This window comes from Fundulus heteroclitus, chromosome 18 (genome assembly GCF_011125445.2).
Source record: "Fundulus heteroclitus isolate FHET01 chromosome 18, MU-UCD_Fhet_4.1, whole genome shotgun sequence".
Lineage (NCBI taxonomy): Eukaryota > Metazoa > Chordata > Actinopteri > Cyprinodontiformes > Fundulidae > Fundulus > Fundulus heteroclitus.
The window spans coordinates 14,035,459-14,055,662 of NC_046378.1; the positions used below are offsets into that span (position 1 = coordinate 14,035,459).

Sequence of the window (20,204 nt, forward strand, 5' to 3'; positions counted from 1 at the left end):
GTTGTCAGGTCGGACCAAAAGAAAACAAAAGTAAAGAAGAAAACCAGCAATCCATATTTTGAAGAAACCTTTTTCTTTGAGGTAAATTATACATGATTAAAATATTAACTCGATCTTATCTATGATCCATTAATAATGTATGCATAAATACACATATTGGTGACGCTTTGCGCGTCCTTCCTCAGGTCACACGGTCCAGCAGTGGCTCCAAAAGGTCTTTCCCTGTGGAGGAGGAGGACATCGAAAAGCTTGAGATCAAGTGAGTTTTGTGTCATCTGTGTACCGTCTGTTCTGTTTTCCCTTCAAGTCTTGATGGAAAAAGAACAATATGCATCCCCAGAACTTGGGATTGAAAAGATAAAAGTTAACTTAGATGCAGTGTGTTCTGACTGCTGATGGAGAGCCTTGTTTTCTGGTTAAAGATATGTGGGGCCTCCATCACAGTGGAGTCGTAGCTCACTGGTAAGAGTAGAGGGGTTGAAAGGTAAACACTCGTGCATGGTTTTGAGGTTTGAACTTGAGGTGGTGTTACTGCACTGGCCTTGTTTTCGTTCCCGCGCACACAGGAGGTAAGCACCACTTGGTCGTGACTTGCTCTCTGGCGTCCCTCTTGCTGTACCGGGTGGTTTATGTTTGTGTGATGCTGACCACAGTCGTACGTGCCGTGCCAAGGTCCATGAACCGGAGTTCACCGTTCGCAGGTGAAAAGCGTTCTGTGCGTTTACTCCGTCTTGGTTTTTGCAGGGTGGATCTGTGGAACAATGAAAACCTGGCTCAGGACGTGTTCCTCGGAGAAACGAGGGTTCCCGTCAAGATCCTCCGAAGCGACCACATCCACAAAGCCTGGTGAGGAAAATTCAGCGCCGGGGAGTCTCAACGCTCCAACTCTGCGGTTCTACAACATACTCGTTCTTATTTGTGTGTTTTACTCTGAGGAGGAGGATGGATAAAAATAAAACTTATCAGTATATAAGTTCCTGTCAGCTACAGGAAACTGGCTTAAATCGGAGGCAACCGGACTTTCGCTCTGTTCCTTCTGAAAACGTTGATGGGTGTCGAGATGTTTTTAGTCAGAACTGAGCGAAAGTCTGGTTGCCTTCAATTTAAGCATGTTTGCTGTTGCGATGACCCGAATAACTGAGGATCTGCCCAGGCTTCTTGTTTTATTAGGGAGGGGGGATCCAGCATCGGCTTTGGGTTCCGATACCAACATATTTTACGGATCGGAAATGTCCGATCCATCCAGCGGACGTTTCCGATCCATAAGCTGTGCTGCAACTAGGGCTGGACGATAAATCGATTTAATCGATTAATTCGAATTTACAATTCTTTAAGATTTCATTTTTGGAAAATCTGGATTTTATTTTGCCAATACACTCATTGGGTTTCCATGAAGAGAACAGCATGTGATGCTGAATATATATATATGCTTAGGCAAAATTATTGTCAAAATATTGTTAAGTGGAAACTTTTTTTTTACTATAATACGAGGTACTTCATTTACTTATTTACTTGTTTTTAACTTAGTTTGAAGTTCACAAGTGCAGTGAAGCTTGTTCTTAGCTCAATGTGTAATACCACTAGCAGCAAATGTTTTGTTATATTTTCATTGTTTATAATGGCACTGCTACCATCTTGTTTTGCATGTTTCACAGCTTGTTTTTAGTTGCTCTTTGAATTCAGGTCAACTCCCTGACGAAATGCTTGACATAAAAAGCAAAGTTTTAAAATAATTTCTTCAATTTCTTTTTATGAAACAAAAATGAGGAAAAAATGGATTAATCGGATTTGGTATGATTAAAATCGGAGATTTATTTTTTAATCCATATCGCCCAGCCCTAGCTGCAACGTTTTCTGCTGGTGAAGTCTCCAGAGTCTCCACCGGCTGCTGTGCTAGCTGGCTGCTAACTGTGGAAGGGATCTCATGACTGGAGCCGAGTTCCTCCGCCTCTTACGACGAGATCCGCTTCCGGTCCCGAAATCCATTCCAGAGTTAGCAGCCAGCTAGCAGAGATGCAATGAGTCCAGCACCGTGGCTAACCAGCTCTGGAAATATGTTACACGACCCACAATACAACGGGCTTAAACATCTGAAAAGGCTACCTATCCTTGTGACAAATTAATTTCATTTCCCACACTTTCTGCTAAATTGACGAAGCAGCGGAACGGATAGTAGCAAGTTTAATGAGGTAGTTGAGCGCCGTCCAGTCTCCACCAGGCCGCCACTGCAGACCTGTCGGTGCGTCGCAGAGAGTGGCTGTGATGCTGGGAGTCCTCGTGTCTGCCCGCTTTAACAAGCTCAGTGCGTCCCCTCGTTGTCGCATATAAAACAATTCGACGTGTCGAGGGAAATGTAGCTCTGTGCGTACGTGTCCGGTTCCTGTCCACAGACCCGGGTACGCGCGAGTATGTGGGAGCCTTTAAGTAGCAGTCGGCAGGAATGGAGCACTTCTGGAGTCGTTTCAGACACGAGCTAAACTTCCACCAGGCGACGTGATGAAGATGGCATTTTGATTTGTGCTGATCACATGAAGCAAGCCTTTGTATTTTATATGGAGAGGGATGGTGTGCGTCCAGAGGTCTTATGTCCAGCATAAGTGCAAACAGAGAAACTAAATTACATTTTTATTTTAGATTATACCTTGTTTTTATTTAAGAATCCTACAGACAGGAAAATAGTCTGACAGGAATGTAGTCTTTTTGCTACAGTTAAAGTTGCAGGCTTTGGGGGTGTTACTCTACCAGCTTCACACATGTTGAGGCTGAAATTGTCCCCATTGTGCTTTGCAGAATAGTTCAGACTCTCTCAGTCTGGATGGATAATGTCTGAGAACCTAAATGTTCAACTCTTGCTCCAGCGTCTCTGTTGGCTCTAGGTCTGGACTTTGACTAGGCCATTCTAGCACTCAGCTGCTTTCATATGAACCCTTCCTTAGTGTCCCCAGCTGCATGTTAAGGGTTGCTCTGGTGAAAGGTGGCCCTCCTCTCTTGTCTTGGGTCCTGTCCAGCCTGACAGGTTGTCTTCCAGGATTGTCCTGTATTTATCTCCAATTCTCTTCCCTGTCCCTGCTAAAGAAAAGCCTCCCCATAGCATAACCCTGTCACCTCGTGGTATTACTCTGAGGGTGCTACGTTTGGGCTGTGTGATTTTTCTGCCACACAGCATTTTGCATATAGGTCATAATCTTCTATTTTTACCCTCATCTGGTCCAAGTACATTTTTCCACATCTGGTTCCCTGCATGGCTTGTAGAAAAATGCAAAATACATTTTATTTAACGTTCGTTTTGCCACCCTACTTATAAATCCCAGCTCTAGACTTCTGCAGGAAAGTAGTAGTAGTGTTCTCTTTGCCCGGCCTCTCGGGCGCCTGCCGCACTGCATGATGGACGATGGCAGAAGAATCGCATCAGAAGGGTCAGGCACATATCAGCCCATCAATAAACGTACAGCAGGTCGCATGAGTCGAGGCCATTAATGTTGTAGACAGATGCCTAAAAGAGGGAGAGGAGGAGGAGAAACCAGAGACTCACTGCAGCAGCATTTAGGCTGCAGCAGTTCTCTGATGTTCTCTGATACCCTCTGATGCTTGTCGTCGGTCATCGCTGGTCAGGAAAGGGTCCAGCATGTCTGTCACACCCAACAACCACAGGCCGCCGATTCCAGTTTGGGACCTTTTTGGCTAGAAAGGCCGATGACGTCACAACATGAACCAGGCTTTAAGAAAAATCCTCCTGGGGATTATAACTAATCAGGTGATAACTGATGATAACTAATCAGTTCTGCTGGAGGTTTTTCTTCCCACTGTCGTTTCATGCTTGCTCAGTATGAGGGATTGCTGCAAAGCCATGGACAATGCAGACGACTCTCCCTGTGGCTCTACGGTTCCCCAGGAGTGAATGCTGCTTGTCGGGCCTTTCAAGCAATCAACTGTTTCCCTTTTTATATAGGACATTTTTGACTAATCTGTATAATATGATTGAATTTGACTTTGTAAAGTGCCTCGAGATGACATGTTTCATGAATTGGCGCTATATAAATAAAATTTAATTGAATAAGAATTGAATTGAGGTGACTTCAGAAAGTTTAACTGCGTTTAGGGAATCATGATAAAGGTGGGCATATATAAGCCGCACTTTTCAGATTTTTACACCTGTATGCACGACTTTGTGCATAATTACTGCAAGGCGCTGAAAGACGTGTCAAGACACGATAGCACTGAACCCTAAATGAACGGTAATAGATACTTTGAATCCAACACCGTGGAAAACCAGCGGTTTTGTTGAGTTGGTGCTGATCCAGACACGGGGACAAGCCCAGCCAGGCTTCCTGCTCCTTTTTTACCTGCTGTTTGTTTTCAACTTACACACGGAAACTTGGACTGAGCCGTATAAACTCCTAATTGTTAAAAATGCTCGACTCTTCCGTGGATTTGCTTTGCTTGAAAGAGCCTCCCTTGTTTGGTCAGTGCCTGAGTTCCTTAAAATGGAGCTGAGCTTATTTGCCGCTCCGCCGGTAGTTTATCAGGACTCTATATTACACGTCTATCAGGACAGCGTGTTCTGCCAAGTCCTCACAGCCGCTACAAGGTGACTAGAAGAACCTCCCCAGATTTCTGTGTTCATTAGTTGTTGTTTTTTTTCCTCTTTGTGTGGATGTGGCCCAGCTTTGCGTCGGAGTAGGTGATATGGGATTAAGCCAGATAGCAATCTGTTGGTACATGAAGGCTGCGAGTGCAGTGCGTGGGTGGCTCTTTGCATGGGGGCATTACCTCATGTCCTGTGTTACCTCACGGTCCGTGCTGCGTTCAGAATGAAAATCTTTCTGTGGACTTACATTGCGCTGCATGACAGATGATCATCCGAAGCGTCCGGGGGGCCCGTTTGACACCCTCCCAAACAGTTTATGGATTAAACAGGAATAAGGAGCTGAAGCTTTGGTCGTTCATGTTGTGCTTTGCTCCACCACATAACTTATTGAGGGATCCGTGCGCCGCAGCAATACGAGCAGTGCTTTTCTTAACCCCTTTAAACCGGAAGCACTCCTCACAGAGCTGTGTTTTCGGCCCCTAAAGGCTTAAACTTTTGATTGAAACCAGCTGCAGAATGGGTGAATGGTCCCTAAAACCTTTAGCAACATGTGGTGAGGACAGGCAGTGAAACCGTTGATTGGTACCACATATAAAGAGGAGAGCGTTTTAAAGCGCAGATGTGAGAGAGAAAGTGGACGACGTGAGTTACTGTGTTTAAAAGTCAAGTTTATAGGAATAACAGTACGGGGTTTCTTTTAGATTTTAAGTTGAAGCTATTTTTTAACCCTGTTTAAGTTGCTGTAGTTAATTTTCTCTTTACTTATTTTATTCGATACAAGAGTCATAATTTCTAGATGAACCTGAACCTATTTTTCTTTATTTTAAACCCAAAAAAAATATGTATGTAGTATCATAGTATTCAAACAACATATGTAACACAAATGTTCAGCTTGATTTTCGCCTTAATCTTCAGCTCTCTACCAGATTCAAGTCGGGACTCCGTCTGAGCCGCTCCAAAACCAGAGTGCTACTTCCAGTCAGAAGAAACATGTTGGGGAGGGTGAAAACATGACTTTTAACCTAAATGTACCAGGAGTATGAATCATTTTGGGCCTAACTGTGTATCTTCATACCAGCAACCAGCCCCATGTTTATAACCCTGATCTGCATGTGTAAATCCTCGCTTTTTATTTTGTTACTAAAGTGATATTTTATAACAATCTATACATCATTAATTCAGATTCTGCTGTATCCCTATCATTTTATTTCAAGTTTAGTGTTATCAGGAATCTTTTATTGTTTTACCATGGTGACAATAGTTTTGAGGCAGACACCAGCTTATTAATAGCATGACACAGACACACCAGACTTAGTATTTACAGTTTTTGTTTTTTCTCCACACGTTAGAACATGTAAGTGCGTATCAGACTGCGATTGCTCTGATTTCACTCCCTTTGCGAATGATATGAGTTATGTTACATGGATTAGTCCCTCCTTTGGGATATTTTTCACTAATGTGGTTTGTAGCCTGTTAAGTTGGGGTAGGGTGGCACTTTAATTTTGATCTGAATAATTTTGATCTGAAAATAAACATCATAGATGGATCCCAGTTTTTCTTCTACACTCGGTGGACTAGAACATGTTTTATTGCGATTTTTTACGTTTAAGAAATGGCATTTATGCATGTTTTTAACTTCTTAAAAAGCCGCTTTTTTCAGATCTATTCAGAACGTAATTTTTCTCAGGTCAAAGTAAACCTAAAGCAACATGTCCTACATGTAGTTTTAAAGCACGCTGTGTTAGAAATGAGGCCTATTGAGGCCTTCTAGTTCTTGCTGAGGTGTCGGGTTATGATTTAATGGCAAATACTCTCCTTGCTGTCTACCTATTATTCCTAAAGATACTGAAACATGTAGGATTGATTTTAGAGGAAAGCTGTTTTTTTTATGCATACAATCATGTAATTGGTCCTCTGGCTTCCTGTGCTCCAACAGGTATCTCCTCCAGCCTAAAGGGACAGGCAGCAAATCCAAGTCTGATGATTTAGGACAACTGCGTTTGAAGCTCACCTACATTGAAGACACGGTGCTGCCCTCTGCCTGCTACACACCTCTCTGCAACTTGCTGCTCAAATCCCCCGATGTGAAGGTAATGCCACAGCTGAAGCCACAGCTGAAGTTGAACCAGTGGTCAATGCAGCATTTAGACATTAATCTTGGTCACTTACCGTTTTCCCTTCTCTTTCACTTTCCTCCCGCTTTTTGACCCACGCAGCTGCCCTTTAGCCCACTTTCAGTTTTGTTTTTTTGTTTTCTTTTTGTTTTTTTGTTTTAACCTTCTCGGTTTTTTCGTTGATGTGCCTTTTGTTCTCCCTCAGCCCATCTCGGCATCGGCAGCGCACATCTTGGGGGACATCTTCAGAGAGCGATACGAGGCCGTCCTGCCCATGGTCCGGCTGCTGCTCTACCACAATCGTTTTGTGCCTTTCGTCTCCGCCGTGGCAGCCCTGGAGCTGGACAACACTCAGTGAGTATATTCCCCCCTTTCAGCGTGCTCAGTGAAAGCAGACGTTAGATTTTGTATTGGTCTGAATTCAGATGGCTGGATGGAAGTGTTGAAGAGCGCTTCCTGTTTTGCAATAATAATGTAACTGCTGTCAAATGTGAAACAGGAAGAAGCACAGAAACTAAAACCGACATTAAGAGTGGAATTTCTCTTTCGGCTTCATTTTTAATTCAACTTGTTGAGCGCTTTGAATGATGCGTAAAGTGTTACAACACATTAGTTTGTTTTCTGTCAGAGAAACTGGAATTGTTAATAATAGTCTTTTCTCCTGGCGGTGCAGGGAGGCTAACACTATATTCCGAGGCAACTCGCTGGCGACTCGCTGCATTGATGACATGATGAAGATCGTGGGAAAGAGTTACCTGGCCGTTACCCTGAAGCCTGTCATTGATGAGGTATGAATAAGAGACGAAGGCATATTCAGTACTAATGAAGCCACATAAAAAAAGCTGCTCACACAGCTGCCTTTCAATCTGTTTTTAGTGGGGTTGATGTCTTGCATGTTGCCAAATGTACTTTCATGGCACAGTTGAAATATTAAGACTTTTCCCTCCTTGGTGAACAGACGGGTTACGCACTTTACACGCAAATAAACAAGCAGCCTCATCAGACAATAGGCTTTCAGCTGAGTGGCTAAAGGGGCGTCAACAGGTCCTGACAGCCATTTAAGTCGCATTTTAGAGAAATTATTTAGAGTTTAACTATGGCGCTCAATAAATACAAGACAAGGGAATGAGAATAAACCATGCAAGAATTTGAGACGCTCAACGTCGGCACACAGTCACTAAAGATTTCAGTCCATAAAACAGCTACATGTGGCGTGTTAAAGTGATCGTCTATACATTTCACCTAAAGGAAGATTTGAGCTTAAGAAGCTGCTCCACAATGTTACAAAGATGCTACCTACACTGGAGGAAATCATATTTACTTCCCAGCTGATTTAGTTATTTATTTATTTTTTTAGTTTGCTCACTTACAAAGTAAAGTACAGTCTCTACATTTTATGGTAGTTTATATTAAATGCAAGATGTCAACAAAAAAATTAACAAAATAAAACAAAAAAATTGGTTTGCATGTCTTTAAGTAAAATTATGTAATCCCCTATCATGGTATGGAGTAAGAATTAGTGGAAAACACCTTTTATTGACAAGAAAATGTCTGGGTGGTTTTCATGCTGTCCTGCTCCTCCTTACAGCAACTTCCACCGTTCTGGAGGTTTGTGTGCTGCTGCTCCTGCTGCTGCTTAGAAACTCTTCTCTGGGTTAGAGATCCTGAAACTGACCAGGCCGCTCCATGACTGTAATCAGCTTTTTCTTTGGTCACTCCGTATGTTCATGTTCTCATAGTGGAAGACTCCTCCTTGTGTCATTGTTAGTAATCTCATCTTCTACTTCAAAGTAAATCACTCATTGGTTTGTCAAAGCAGCAAAGTTGTCCTGAAGCTCTCAGCAGAAAAACTAACCCAAAGCACAAGGTTTGGACCTCTGTGTTTAACAGTCAAGATGTTGGTTTTCAGGACATTATCTGGAGAAAGGCATTTAGCACCTTGATAACTAAGGATCAAAAAATCTTTTTGTTGTTAAGTATGTCCCTGAGCGGATTACGTTCAGATTGCTAAAGTGTCCCAGACAACGAAGGCTACGTTCACACTGCAGGGAAATGCAACCCGATTCCGATCTTTTCACCCTCCAAAAAAATCTGATCTGTGCAACTTCCGTCTGTGGTACTAATTCAGATATGTATCGTGTTGTTTTTTTTTTTTTTGTGGTTTTTTTCCCAAAAGTGTCCAAAGTCTGAACGGTCCTGTCGCATTTTATCCGTCTTTCTGTGCTGCTTTCTTCTTACCTTACGTAGGCTGGCTATGATGTGCTCTTAATATTGTCAGCTGCCACAGCTTTCTGATAACAAGGAGAGATGCAGGCAGGTATGTGCATTTTTCTTTTAAACTTTTTAGTTTTTTTTGTTTGTTTTTACTAAACTTTTTGTTGAACACTTCTAGAAACAATTACATTCACCATTACTTCTGCTAATAGTGCGCTTCTCTGTGACGTCCTATTATTAGCACATGTGGGTCGCTTAGCGGTCGCGTTAAATAATAGTATGAACGGCCACTTAAAAAAAAAAAATCAGATTTCAGCAAAAAAAAAATCAAAGTTTAGCATCAAGACCTGCAGTGTGAACGAAGCCCAAGTCTTCAATAAGTCTTTATTTATCTGCCCAGACATGATCGGATCACTCAGGGATGTCAGCGCCGAGGGTGAAAAAGGTTTTCTAAAGCCAGAAGAACAGAAACTAGACGACTAACAACACGTTTTTATAGCTTTTCAGATGGCCACAAAGAAAATGTGTTTTTGCTTCATCTTTCGCTCTAACACCGTCTGCCTCCACTGTGTCCAGTTACTTCACTTCATGTTGATGATTTTTCTTTTTTCTTTTCATAGATTTGTGAATCCAACAAAACATGTGAGATAGACCCCATAAAACTAAAGGAAGGGGACAACGTGGAGGTCAACAAGGTAAACTCACAGACCTTTGTTGTTGTTTAAAGGAAGACTAGAGAAGGTTGAAGTACTTCATCCACTAATAGACCCTTTAATCACACTTTTTGTTTTTTATCTTTTGCAGGAAAACCTTCAGGTTTACGTCCAGAAGGTTTTCTCCTCCATCACCCAGTCCAGCTCCAACTGTCCCCCCCTCATGTGTGACGTCTTCAGATCTCTCAGACACTTGGCCTGCAAACGTTTCCAAGGTAATAAAATGTCTGTAAGGCGAAGCTGATTAAAAGTCACATTTCTGCTCTTCTGAAAATCATAAGATGCTCACAAAGTTACCTGATTTTTGTCAGCTACGCCCCTTAAAAACAAAACCAAGTTGGCTTTGATTGAAATTGCTCCCGCAGCTTAATTGATTTGGGTTTAATTCTGAGCAGAATTAGTCAATAAATAAATGGTTGCCATATGCTGCAGCAGAAGTCTAACATTTAGTGTGTTATTGCGTAGATCTGCCAGTAGGTGGCGCCAAACCACTAAGATCTCATTGAGTCTTTAGCTTCTATGTATGTTTTTACAATCTGTTGTTTTTCATTGGTTGATGACAAGTCTTTGGGTTTGTAGGCGACCCACATGTTCAGTACTCGGCTGTGAGCAGCTTCGTGTTCCTGCGCTTTTTTGCCGTGGCCGTTCTCTCTCCTCACTCGTTCCAGCTCCGATCTCATCACCCTGTAAGTGTGAGGCTTCTTTCTGGGTCCCGTTTACCAAAAGCTCCACTCTCTCCGCACCTCATCATCGTCGGGGTTTTTTTTCTGTGCTTACAGGATCCTGAGATCGCCCGCACACTCACTCTCATCTCAAAAACTATTCAGACTCTCGGCAGCTGGGGGAGTTTGTCTAAAAAACTGGTAAGGGGGAAAGACTACATTTTTAAATATTCATGAAGTCTCTGGTCTGCAACCAGCTGATAAGTTTCTCTGTCTTCAGTCCAGTTTCAAAGAAAGCTACATGTATGACTTCTACAAGTCATTCCAAGAAGAAAAGTGCATTGAAAAAGTTAAAAAGGTATTTATTTAAAAGCTGCGCTGCAGTCCAGCCCATCTGAATATTTTCTGTTCATGCGTGTTCATCTGCGTTTTATATCTGCTTCCAGTTTCTTGATGAAATCTCCTCCAACGTGAGCAAAGAGTCCAGCAGACAGGAGGACGCTGTGGTTCTGAAGGAGGGGTGAGTGTTCACAGTGGCTCTTTTCTATTTGCTCCTCTAAAGCTTTACAAAAATGGCTACTGACAGATGACGATGATGATGACGATGATGATGATGATGATGATGATGATGATGATGATGATGATGATGATGATTATGATGATGATGATTTATCAGCCTTCCAATCTAAAGCCTTACAGCCGGGTGTTTTTTGCTCTACAAAACACGACAAAGGCGGGGAGGAAAAACCTTGTACTGATTATTCAATGAGTCCCGTGTGTGTTTCTAGGGAAGTACAGAAACGGACTCAAGGGAAAAAGAACTTCTCCAAGAGAAACTTCAAGAAGCGATGGCTGAGGCTGACCAACAGGGAGCTCTCCTACCACAAACGTAAAGGTGAGTTTTAGTGGCGTCGCCTTTCAAGGCACTTGGTTGTACTAGATTTTATTTAGAGGTATCAGAGTATGGGGGGGGTAATTAAAGGCAACTCCATACAATTATTTGTAGAATATTTTCAAAGCTATATATCCTTTTCCTTCCACTTCACAATAATGTAAGGCTGTGTTGGTTCGTCGCCTAAAGTCTCAATGAAATACTTAAAGCTTTTTTGGATGTAATGCACAATAAGTGGACCTTTTTTTTCAGTTCAGCTCAGATTAAAGGCCTCTCTCTTCCCTTGTGCTAGGGGTCATCTGTAATACTGTGGTACTGAGGACTCTACCACTGCTATCAGAATCTGTGTAAACGTGAATGTTTTCTTACCGACAGGGAAAGAGGCCCTCTGCACCATCAGCGTCAAAAACATCCAGGCGGTGGAGAAACTCGATGAAAGTGCCTTTAACCGCAAAAATGTAAGTCAGTCGGTCATTTCTCCCCCCCCCCCCCCCATTGTAATGGAAGTAGTGTTGCCATCACTTCCCAGAGTTAAAATAGTAAAACAATGAGCCGTTATGCTACATGAGTTTAAATAGTTCCCCGTGGAAACTCAGAGAGGCCTCCTACGCTGACACTTTGGAGGGTTTTGATCACATTTACCTCTGTACACTGCAAAAACGGATCTAAAAATAAGTAAAATGTTCTTAAAGTTGGTGTATTTATCCTTGATTTAAGCAGGTAAATAAGATTATTTGCCAATGCAATGAGAATTTTGACCCTAAAATAAGATAATAGACATCCTGCACTTGAAATAAGATGATGGCGATGAGTTGTTCCTATTTTAGGTGCAAAAATGTTATTCCATTGGCAAATCATCTTATTTACCTGCTCATATCAGGACAAATACACAAATTTTAAGAACATTTTACTTAATTCTATTTCTGTTTTTGCAGTGTAGCTACGAGCATAAAAAGGGCCAGCTATTAACATTTAAATGTTGTTACGGGTGTTTAAGGTGTACTTCCTGTGTAGAGGAAGTAAGAAGATAAGACATTATTCCTGTATTGACCCACAGTGGTCAAAGTGTCCTGTCTTTGTCTAAATGCTGTTTCCTTTCTCTCTGGTGTTAGATGTTTCAGGTGGTCCTCTCAGAGAAGCCGTTGTATGTCCAGGCAGGAAACTGCGTGGAGGCCAGTGAGTGGCTGGAGATCCTGGGTCAGGTCAGCCGCTGCAACGAGGGACGCTTGACCACTTACCATCCGTCAAATTACGCCACCGGAGCGTGGCAGTGCTGCAAAAACCAGAGTAGCAACGCTCCAGGCTGTAAGCCTTGCACAATGTAAGTGTTGATCCCACATCGTCCCCATCAACAGGATGAGATCGCCTGGAAACTAGCCCTCAGTCTAACTGCAGATTACGCTTAACACCCAGTAAAAAGAGCCCACTGCTGTTCTGGATCCAGACCACACGTGTTGAGTCCTGTTTGTAGCTGGCTTTGAAAAACTGTTAACTACTTGGTAAAATAAGGTGAAAGGTTACATCATGTCACAAAGGTCTACCTAACTGACCCTGTTTAAAAAAAAAAAGAAGAAAAAAAGGGGAAAAAAGAAGAAAAAAGAAAAGGGGGAAAAAAGAGAGATAAAAATCTGATTTTTGTGACTTGGTGAAGTTCTAAACCTTTTTCAATGTTTATATGACATTATTCTTTGCAGATCAACTCAAAATAAAACAGATTTTCACTCTAAAACAAAACCTAATCTTCAGCCTTTGTAGCTGTTTTGGGTCTGGACAAGTATCTACAGCACCCTGATAAAAGGTCTAGTACTACCTGTACCACCACGTTTCTTATTTATATATCATTCAGCGGTGACATTTTCATTAAATATTAATATTAAATAGCACCTTTAATGCCTCGGACACTGTCATCCGTGTAAAGTGTGGGGGCATGCTGTCTGAAAGGCTGAATTTATTATGTGTCTGAAACTTGAAATGGCCATTATCAGGGTTTCTGTGGGTCTTAAAAAGTTTTTAACTCATACAATTATCATGTTCAAGTCTTTATTTCTTTTAATAGGTCTTATATTTCTTATGCTTATCTAAAGCTCCTTTAAATGCATATGTATTTACAGCTAAAAACACACAGCTAGCCAACCAGCTTTCGTGTTATACTGGCTACTCCTCTCCTGACTGTTACTTTTTAAAATGAGATTGTTTGTAACCTCTCTGCAAACTATGGCTTTAGTTAAAGGATATCAATAATACTCCCATTTAACCCAGTTCAACATAACTTAGTGGTGTACAAAGTCAGTCCTGAGTGGCCGGTGCTCTGCGTGTTTTAGATGTCTCCTTGTTTCAACTAATATTAAGCAAGCGAACAGATGAGCAGCAGGCTCTTTCAGAAATGGATGCCATGCTGAGGGCTTAATTCAGCTTTTTCAATGAGCAGACGTCCTAAACATGCAGGACTGGAGTTGGGCCCTTCCTGTTTTTGATGGCAAATATGAACTCAAGTCAGCTAAATGGGAAACAATGGGTGCTTCAACAAATTGTTAGTTTGCCATGGTGCAAATTCATGCAACCAGTTTGATTCCTTCCTGTTTGCTTCACCACAAAATAGGCCGGGTATCCATTCAAATTTAAAAAACCGATTCCGATTCTCTACATTTAGAAACGATTCTTTCCGATCCAATCTCAAACTGGGTTGCTGGTATTAAAAAAAAATATTTTTTAGATGTTATGCAACATATATTATACTAGAATCATATTAACATTCAACAGCAAATGAATAAAGGAATGGTAGTTAATGGCGGCTGTAAGGACCAAAGGCTCTCTCTGAATGTTGAGACAATTGCTTTCAAAACATGCTGTGGGGCAGAAAACCCAAACAGATGCAGGGTAGAAAACAGAGGAAGCCAGCGGTATCTACAGCTGCTATTTGGACACTACCCTGGCTTATTATTTAAAATATGACAGAAAACATTCAGCTCCTGGAGTGCCGTGTGAGCCGTCTCACACATTTAAGTTCACAGAGGAAAATGCATATTAAAAAAAAAAAAAAAATCTTTGGGAATTAATGTGAGAACCAATTCAGAATTTGGAAAATCAATGTATTTATTTTTTAACACAGACAGACTACCAAACACACCTGACTATTTTACATAAATATTACACAGGATGCAGCAAACACAAGAACTAGAAAACTTGTTGAAAGGCTTATGAAACAAGGCATTTTAACCATAATGCATACACATTTTAAAGATCTCTTATTTAAAGACCTGATAACATGGATGCTTCCCACTGTTGCATAGACACTAGCGCGTCTAAAATGTTTTCATAAATGCCCTTTTTCATTTATATGGATCAGTTCTGCGACCTTTCCAGGATTTGATTCAAATTTAGGTGAGAAACATTGAGAAAGTGTCTGAAAAAAAACGTTGGCTGTCTTCAGAGTTACCTTTTTCCCTCCACTAGACGTTCTTTATATGTTTAAATCCATTCTTCTTAAAATGTTTTAGTTGACATTTTTTTACAGTTACTTGGTCCAGCTCAGGAGGAAGGTTGGCGTCTCGTCTTCGTGAGATCTTACATTTTTGTCCCTTCCTGTTGCAGCACCATGCTGGCCAATCTGCAACTGGACATCGACTGTGACCGGGAAGCGGAGAGGATCTTCTCCCTCCTCTCTTCTAATGAATCCAAGCTCCAAAACATGGAAGGTCAGCACAGAGGCCGTAAAAAAAGACCACTCCAAGTCAATAACATCCTTGTTGTTCTTTACTGCTTTCCATATTCTATGCGAGAGCAACTCTAAATAACACTTTGGGTCATCTGGAGAACGGACACTCTGTCTAATCTTGTAGATGAGCATTTGGTGAACCGGTGTCATCTTTTGCCGTGGGCCGGATTGTGAAATGTGTGTCCTGTCCACAGATGCCTGTGCCAGCATGGCGGTGTACCAGGGCCCTCAGAGGGAGCAGGAGGAATACTCCAAGTTCACCATTCAGGAACCCAAAGAGACGTTTCGCACCCTCAAGCAGCTCCGAAACATCATGGAGGAGCTGCGGACCCAGCACAACAGCAGGAATACCAGCACGGCACAGTACGGAAGCATGTGAGTCTGCGCCTGCGTGATGCACAACCCGCGCCTTCGAAAAGTAGTCACTCCCCTTTCGACTATATAACTATTGGTTATGGTGCAATCACAAAAAGTAATGGACATTATTGGGATTTTATGTGATCAACAGGAAGTAGTGCTTGGTTTTCAAAGGTTTCATAAGTAGACGGCTGATTGTCCATGTGCAGTTCATACTTTGTAGAATCGCCTTTCTGAAAAGCATTGCTTTGGGGGTAAAGTCTTTACCAGCTCTGCACATCTAGAGGCTTGAAGTCTTAGTTCATTTTCTTTGCAACATTCATCCTGCTCAGTCAGGATGAATGAAGAGCGCTTGGCGATTCCACTGAAAACGACCTACGTCTAGAGGCCTGGAAGCAGTTAAGACGATGACGTAACACTTTATTTGAAGGGGTGTCCATAAGACTGACATTACACTGTCATAAACATGACATAACACCTGTTATGAACAAAAATGACTCTTTATGAATGTTTAGGGCTGTTGTCATTAATTGGCATTCGGTAAATTATGACACTATTAAAGCAAAGTTGACATTGTTTAAAATGTCTTTGTTATGACAAGCCCTTAACTTGACAAAACCCCAAATCAAGCCCTTAATTTAACCTAATCCCAAATCAAACCCTACATTTAACCTAATCCCAAATCAAGCCCTAAATTTAACCTAATCCCAAATCAAGCCCTAAATTTAACCTAATCCCAAATCAAGCCCTAAATTTAACCTAATCCCAAATCAAGGCCTTAATTTAACCTAATCCCAAATCAAGCCCTAAATTTAACCTAATCCCAAATCAAGCCCTAAATTTAACCGAATCCCAAATCAAGGCCTTAATTTAACCGAATCCCAAATCAAGGCCTTAATTTAACCGAATCCCAAATCAAGCCCTAAACTTAACACTGTCTCTTTGTTATGACAACTTGACATTAACAGACATTTTAAACAATGTCAACTTTGCTTTAATAGTGTCATAATGTACCAAATGACAATTAATGACAACGGTCCTAAACATTCATAAACAGTCATTTATGTTCATAACAGGTGTTATGTCATGTTTATGACAGTGTAATGTCAGTCTTATGTTCACCCCTTCAAATAAAGTGTAACCAACGATGACTGACTTTAGACAAACGGAAAAGGCTGAATTTGAACCCTTATTCAGGACCGTGGCGTATCCACAGTCCTCTAGGCTGAACCCACTACACTTCTTTATTGCTTGACTCCATCTGTTACAGGACTGTACGGCTACATTTACCAACAGGGGCCCCAAACTTTGTTACTTAGCATTTCTGCGATGGAGTACCGTATTCATATTCAGCTCACTCTGATACTCTCTCCGTTTCAGTGACAACCCCATAGTGGGGAAAACCTCTTAACCTGGGCGGGTGGGCGCGACCTGAAACAGCCCCGCCAGCAGGGGTCAGCGCCCCACAGAGGACCTGGAAAAAAAAAAAAAAGCCCATGAAGATGTCCCAGCAAGTGACGAGGAGAATGATACACACCCTGACCTCCACACATGTTCAGTCCACTATGAATGAACCTTTTTTTTTTTTTTTTTTAATTCTAGTTTGTTTTGGCTGCACTGCAGACTAATTCTTGATGTATCCACAGAGGCATCACTAGATGGTGTGTGAATAGGCTGCTACATATAAATATATATATATATATATATACATGTGTGTATTTTTTTAAATTTTACAGTTTTTTTTTTTTTTTATCAACAGCTGTGATGATGATCACTCCCTCCTTGTTTTGAAATATTTTGAAACCTCAGTTCATTAACAATCCTCTCTCGGGAGGATCGTCCTCTTGTTTGTGCCCCTTAAATCTTTTAGTGTCCTTCTTCTTCTGAACAAACGTGTGTTTATAAAAAACCAATCTGCCTTACTGATGGAGATTTCTTTCACATTTAATACTGAGGAAATAATGCAAACGCACTTTAAATATTTGGAGCTGTCCGAATGGAAATGATTAGATACTTGGTATCAGCTTTATGATCATTACATGATCCTGAGTACATATTTTTGTTTTCTTTGTTTCACTCCTGTACAATAACGTTGAATGCCTGTTAAATATATATATATATATGTTAAGATATTTTTGTCAACCAAAGGCAATCTCTTGTACTTTAGTGTATATGTATTTTGTATACAAACTGTTAAATTTGAGACGGAATATAAATATGTTTGTGTTCAGTTTGTTTGTCCGGTTTGACATCTCCTTTCTGTTGACCTAGGGCCGAGCAGTTTGCATGCATTCAGTTCTGAATGTGGACGGCATGACCGTGGTGACGAGTTGTATTTCCTTGTGATTGTGAACTGTTTTTTTTTTGGTACGGCGTACATACGTCCGGTCTGTGCTGTTCATGTTCAGACGGCTCCCCTCATCTCTAAATTAGTCCGACAATCGCAGCGACAGCGCCCACTTCATGCTCGTCTTTCACACCAGCAGCACTCCGCAGCGCCAGCTGCTGTGCTTTTTATTATTTAAATTTTGTTATTTGATTTTTTTTTTTTTCGTTTTAATGCACCAAACTGGAGCTTGAAGTTATAAATGAAACATTTTCACAGCAGCTCCCTGCCAGAGAAGGTTGTAAAGGGTCTTAAAAAAAACAAAAATCTTGAAGAAAACCTGCATTAATCGGTCCTGACTCTACGAGTGACTCCATCGTACGCGCCCCCACCTTGTCTCCCTTCCTGCAGTCACTGCTCCACCCGTACAAACGATGAAGAAAAAGAAACTTGAATTTGTTTTAACATGTCGAACATTTGATGTTGAGAGTACAGGGTTAACCACTTCTTTGTACGTATGCAAATAGCTTGTTCTTGTCTGATTTTAATTTCTAACATGCATGTTTTCATTATTTAACAATTTTATTTTCCAAGATAAAAAGGTTTTGTATCTGTTTTGTAAACACTGATTTGAATATGTTGCTATGCTGGTACATATCTCTCTGCTTAAACAGCTTTTTTTTTTTTTTTTTTTTTTTTTAAGCTGCTGCTGTTTTGCATTCGCCTGCGACATTTCCACTTAACGGGAGTTTAATGCTAACTTTTTTTATTTCAATTCAGCTTATAACCAAATGACCTTCCTAAATGAAGCTAAAACACAACTATGAAATTATTTATCTGAAGATTTTTACCTAAAATAGCTTTGTTTGTTTGTTTTTTTCATCTAAATAAGGGAACTTTCTCAATTTTATTTATTTTTTTATTTGTGGTTGCAGAAATAAAAAATGTCAGAATGCAGAGCAGCATGCAGGAGCCAGGTTTATCTTAAAATTTGACTGGGCTAAAAGGGAAATTATTTACTTCTGTTTGATAAATACCTCCCATTAAGCTTGTTTTTGATTTTAAAACTCAAATCACATACGAGATGTTTCTGAGCACTTTGTTTTAAGGACAGAACAAATGAGAGTTTCAGTCGTTTTAACCCAACAAAAATACGAACATTTCCTTCCAGTCAGCTCTCACTAAAGGGAGGAAACAAAAGGCAGGATCATCTGAAGGGACCATTTGATTATGTGTATTTATTTTAAGTTTTGATTTGACTTAGATTTTTCTATTCCAGCATCCAGCCAGTAGTTAAAACAAGAGATTATTTACACATATCCCCAACTCCTCTCTGAATGTTCATTCTCAGTTTGTTGTCTGGTTTTATATTAATAGAGTAATGTATTTTGCATTTATGGTCCATTTTTGTCTGTTCGGAATAAACACTTTGCCAACAGTTTTCCTGTTTGTTGAGGATCCGTGATTTTTTTGTCTGCATTACTATAAAGATGCATCTCAAAGTTATGTTGTCGAAAAGTTACTTTAGTAAATTCGCGTTAAAACTCTAACATGTATATTCATAAAGAACATCTGAATATAATGTGAAATAAGTTATTGTGGATTGAAAACCGTAGCCTTGCAAAACTATTCCCACCACCACCTCCTTATTTTATTTGTGGTATCTGTACAAAATAGTCTATCAACTGAAATAGGAAAAGTTTAATTAAAAATGTTTTAATGAAAATATGTAAGTGATATGTATCTACTCCCTTTGCAATGAAGCCCTTAAAAGGTTCTCAGTGCAGCACAACTTAGCAAGAGGCGTCACACCATGAAAACCAAGGAGTTCTCCAAACAAGTCAGGGACAAAGTTAAGTACAAGTCAGGGTGGCCAATATATTGCCAGATATTAAACTGCTGGTCCTGTTCTTTATGTGGATTTCATAAAGTGCTGACATCAAGATGTGACAAAATCCTGATGTCTAGATTCAAAGTGAATCCACGATCATGTCAAAAAGTTTACTTTGTAAGTGACAGAGATGTAGCACTTTGTGACATTAGCATTCTTAGATTAGTCTTTATGGGCTTCTGTAGTTTAGAGGACAGGTAAAATATGTTATAAAATACTTGGATTAGCAACCTGTCCTGAACCTTTCTTTGTTAATGATAACTTCTGGGCCAGACACTGGTAGACTGTGACCCAATCTAGTGGTTTATTATAATGAGATCTGCATCTAAATCCAATTAGTCAAAGTAGGTGTCTATAATATTTTCAAGTAGACGACCCCCCCAATAAAAAAAAAAAAATCTCTAAAGATCATAAAGCAACTCTGGGACCTTGATTTCCAAATGAAATCCGCCTTGTGAATCTCCTCTCAACTTTGGAACGGGCTCTGTTTCACGATCCCTATAAGGTTTTTTTTCCTTCCACTTAACTTTCCATTAATATGCTCGGACATATGTGAGACATCCATCTCAGACAATGTCTCACAACCTCTCCACGACACACTGGCCCAGCAGAGGAGCTGCTTCAGCAGAAGACTCCTCTTACCAAGATGCACCACAGGAAGTCATTCCTGCCTGTGGTCATCAATCTCTACAACGCCTCCCTCAGTGATTCAGACATTTATTCATTCTTTTG

General features: G+C 40.7%; 1 protein-coding gene across 2 annotated transcripts in view; it reads left to right on the forward strand.

The window, feature by feature from the left end:
- Nucleotides 1-19,022, forward strand: part of rasa2 (RAS p21 protein activator 2) — a 42,102-nt gene extending 23,080 nt beyond the window's left edge. The window contains exons 7-24 of one of the 2 annotated variants that reach the window (XM_012859343.3): nt 9-81; nt 186-259; nt 745-846; nt 6,525-6,678; nt 6,908-7,056; nt 7,376-7,490; nt 9,537-9,611; nt 9,721-9,844; nt 10,209-10,315; nt 10,409-10,492; nt 10,572-10,649; nt 10,738-10,811; nt 11,080-11,186; nt 11,559-11,641; nt 12,296-12,504; nt 14,775-14,878; nt 15,093-15,273; nt 16,636-19,022. In XM_012859343.3, the coding sequence (XP_012714797.1) occupies nt 9-81; nt 186-259; nt 745-846; nt 6,525-6,678; nt 6,908-7,056; nt 7,376-7,490; nt 9,537-9,611; nt 9,721-9,844; nt 10,209-10,315; nt 10,409-10,492; nt 10,572-10,649; nt 10,738-10,811; nt 11,080-11,186; nt 11,559-11,641; nt 12,296-12,504; nt 14,775-14,878; nt 15,093-15,273; nt 16,636-16,666 (1,924 nt within the window). In that variant the 3' untranslated portion in view covers nt 16,667-19,022. Of the gene's footprint in view, nt 1-8; nt 82-185; nt 260-422; nt 463-744; nt 847-6,524; nt 6,679-6,907; nt 7,057-7,375; nt 7,491-9,536; nt 9,612-9,720; nt 9,845-10,208; nt 10,316-10,408; nt 10,493-10,571; nt 10,650-10,737; nt 10,812-11,079; nt 11,187-11,558; nt 11,642-12,295; nt 12,505-14,774; nt 14,879-15,092; nt 15,274-16,635 lie in introns of those variants that run through there. The other variant, XM_036149776.1, reaches the window with a different exon arrangement.
- The last annotated feature ends 1,182 nt before the right edge of the window (nt 19,023-20,204 follow it).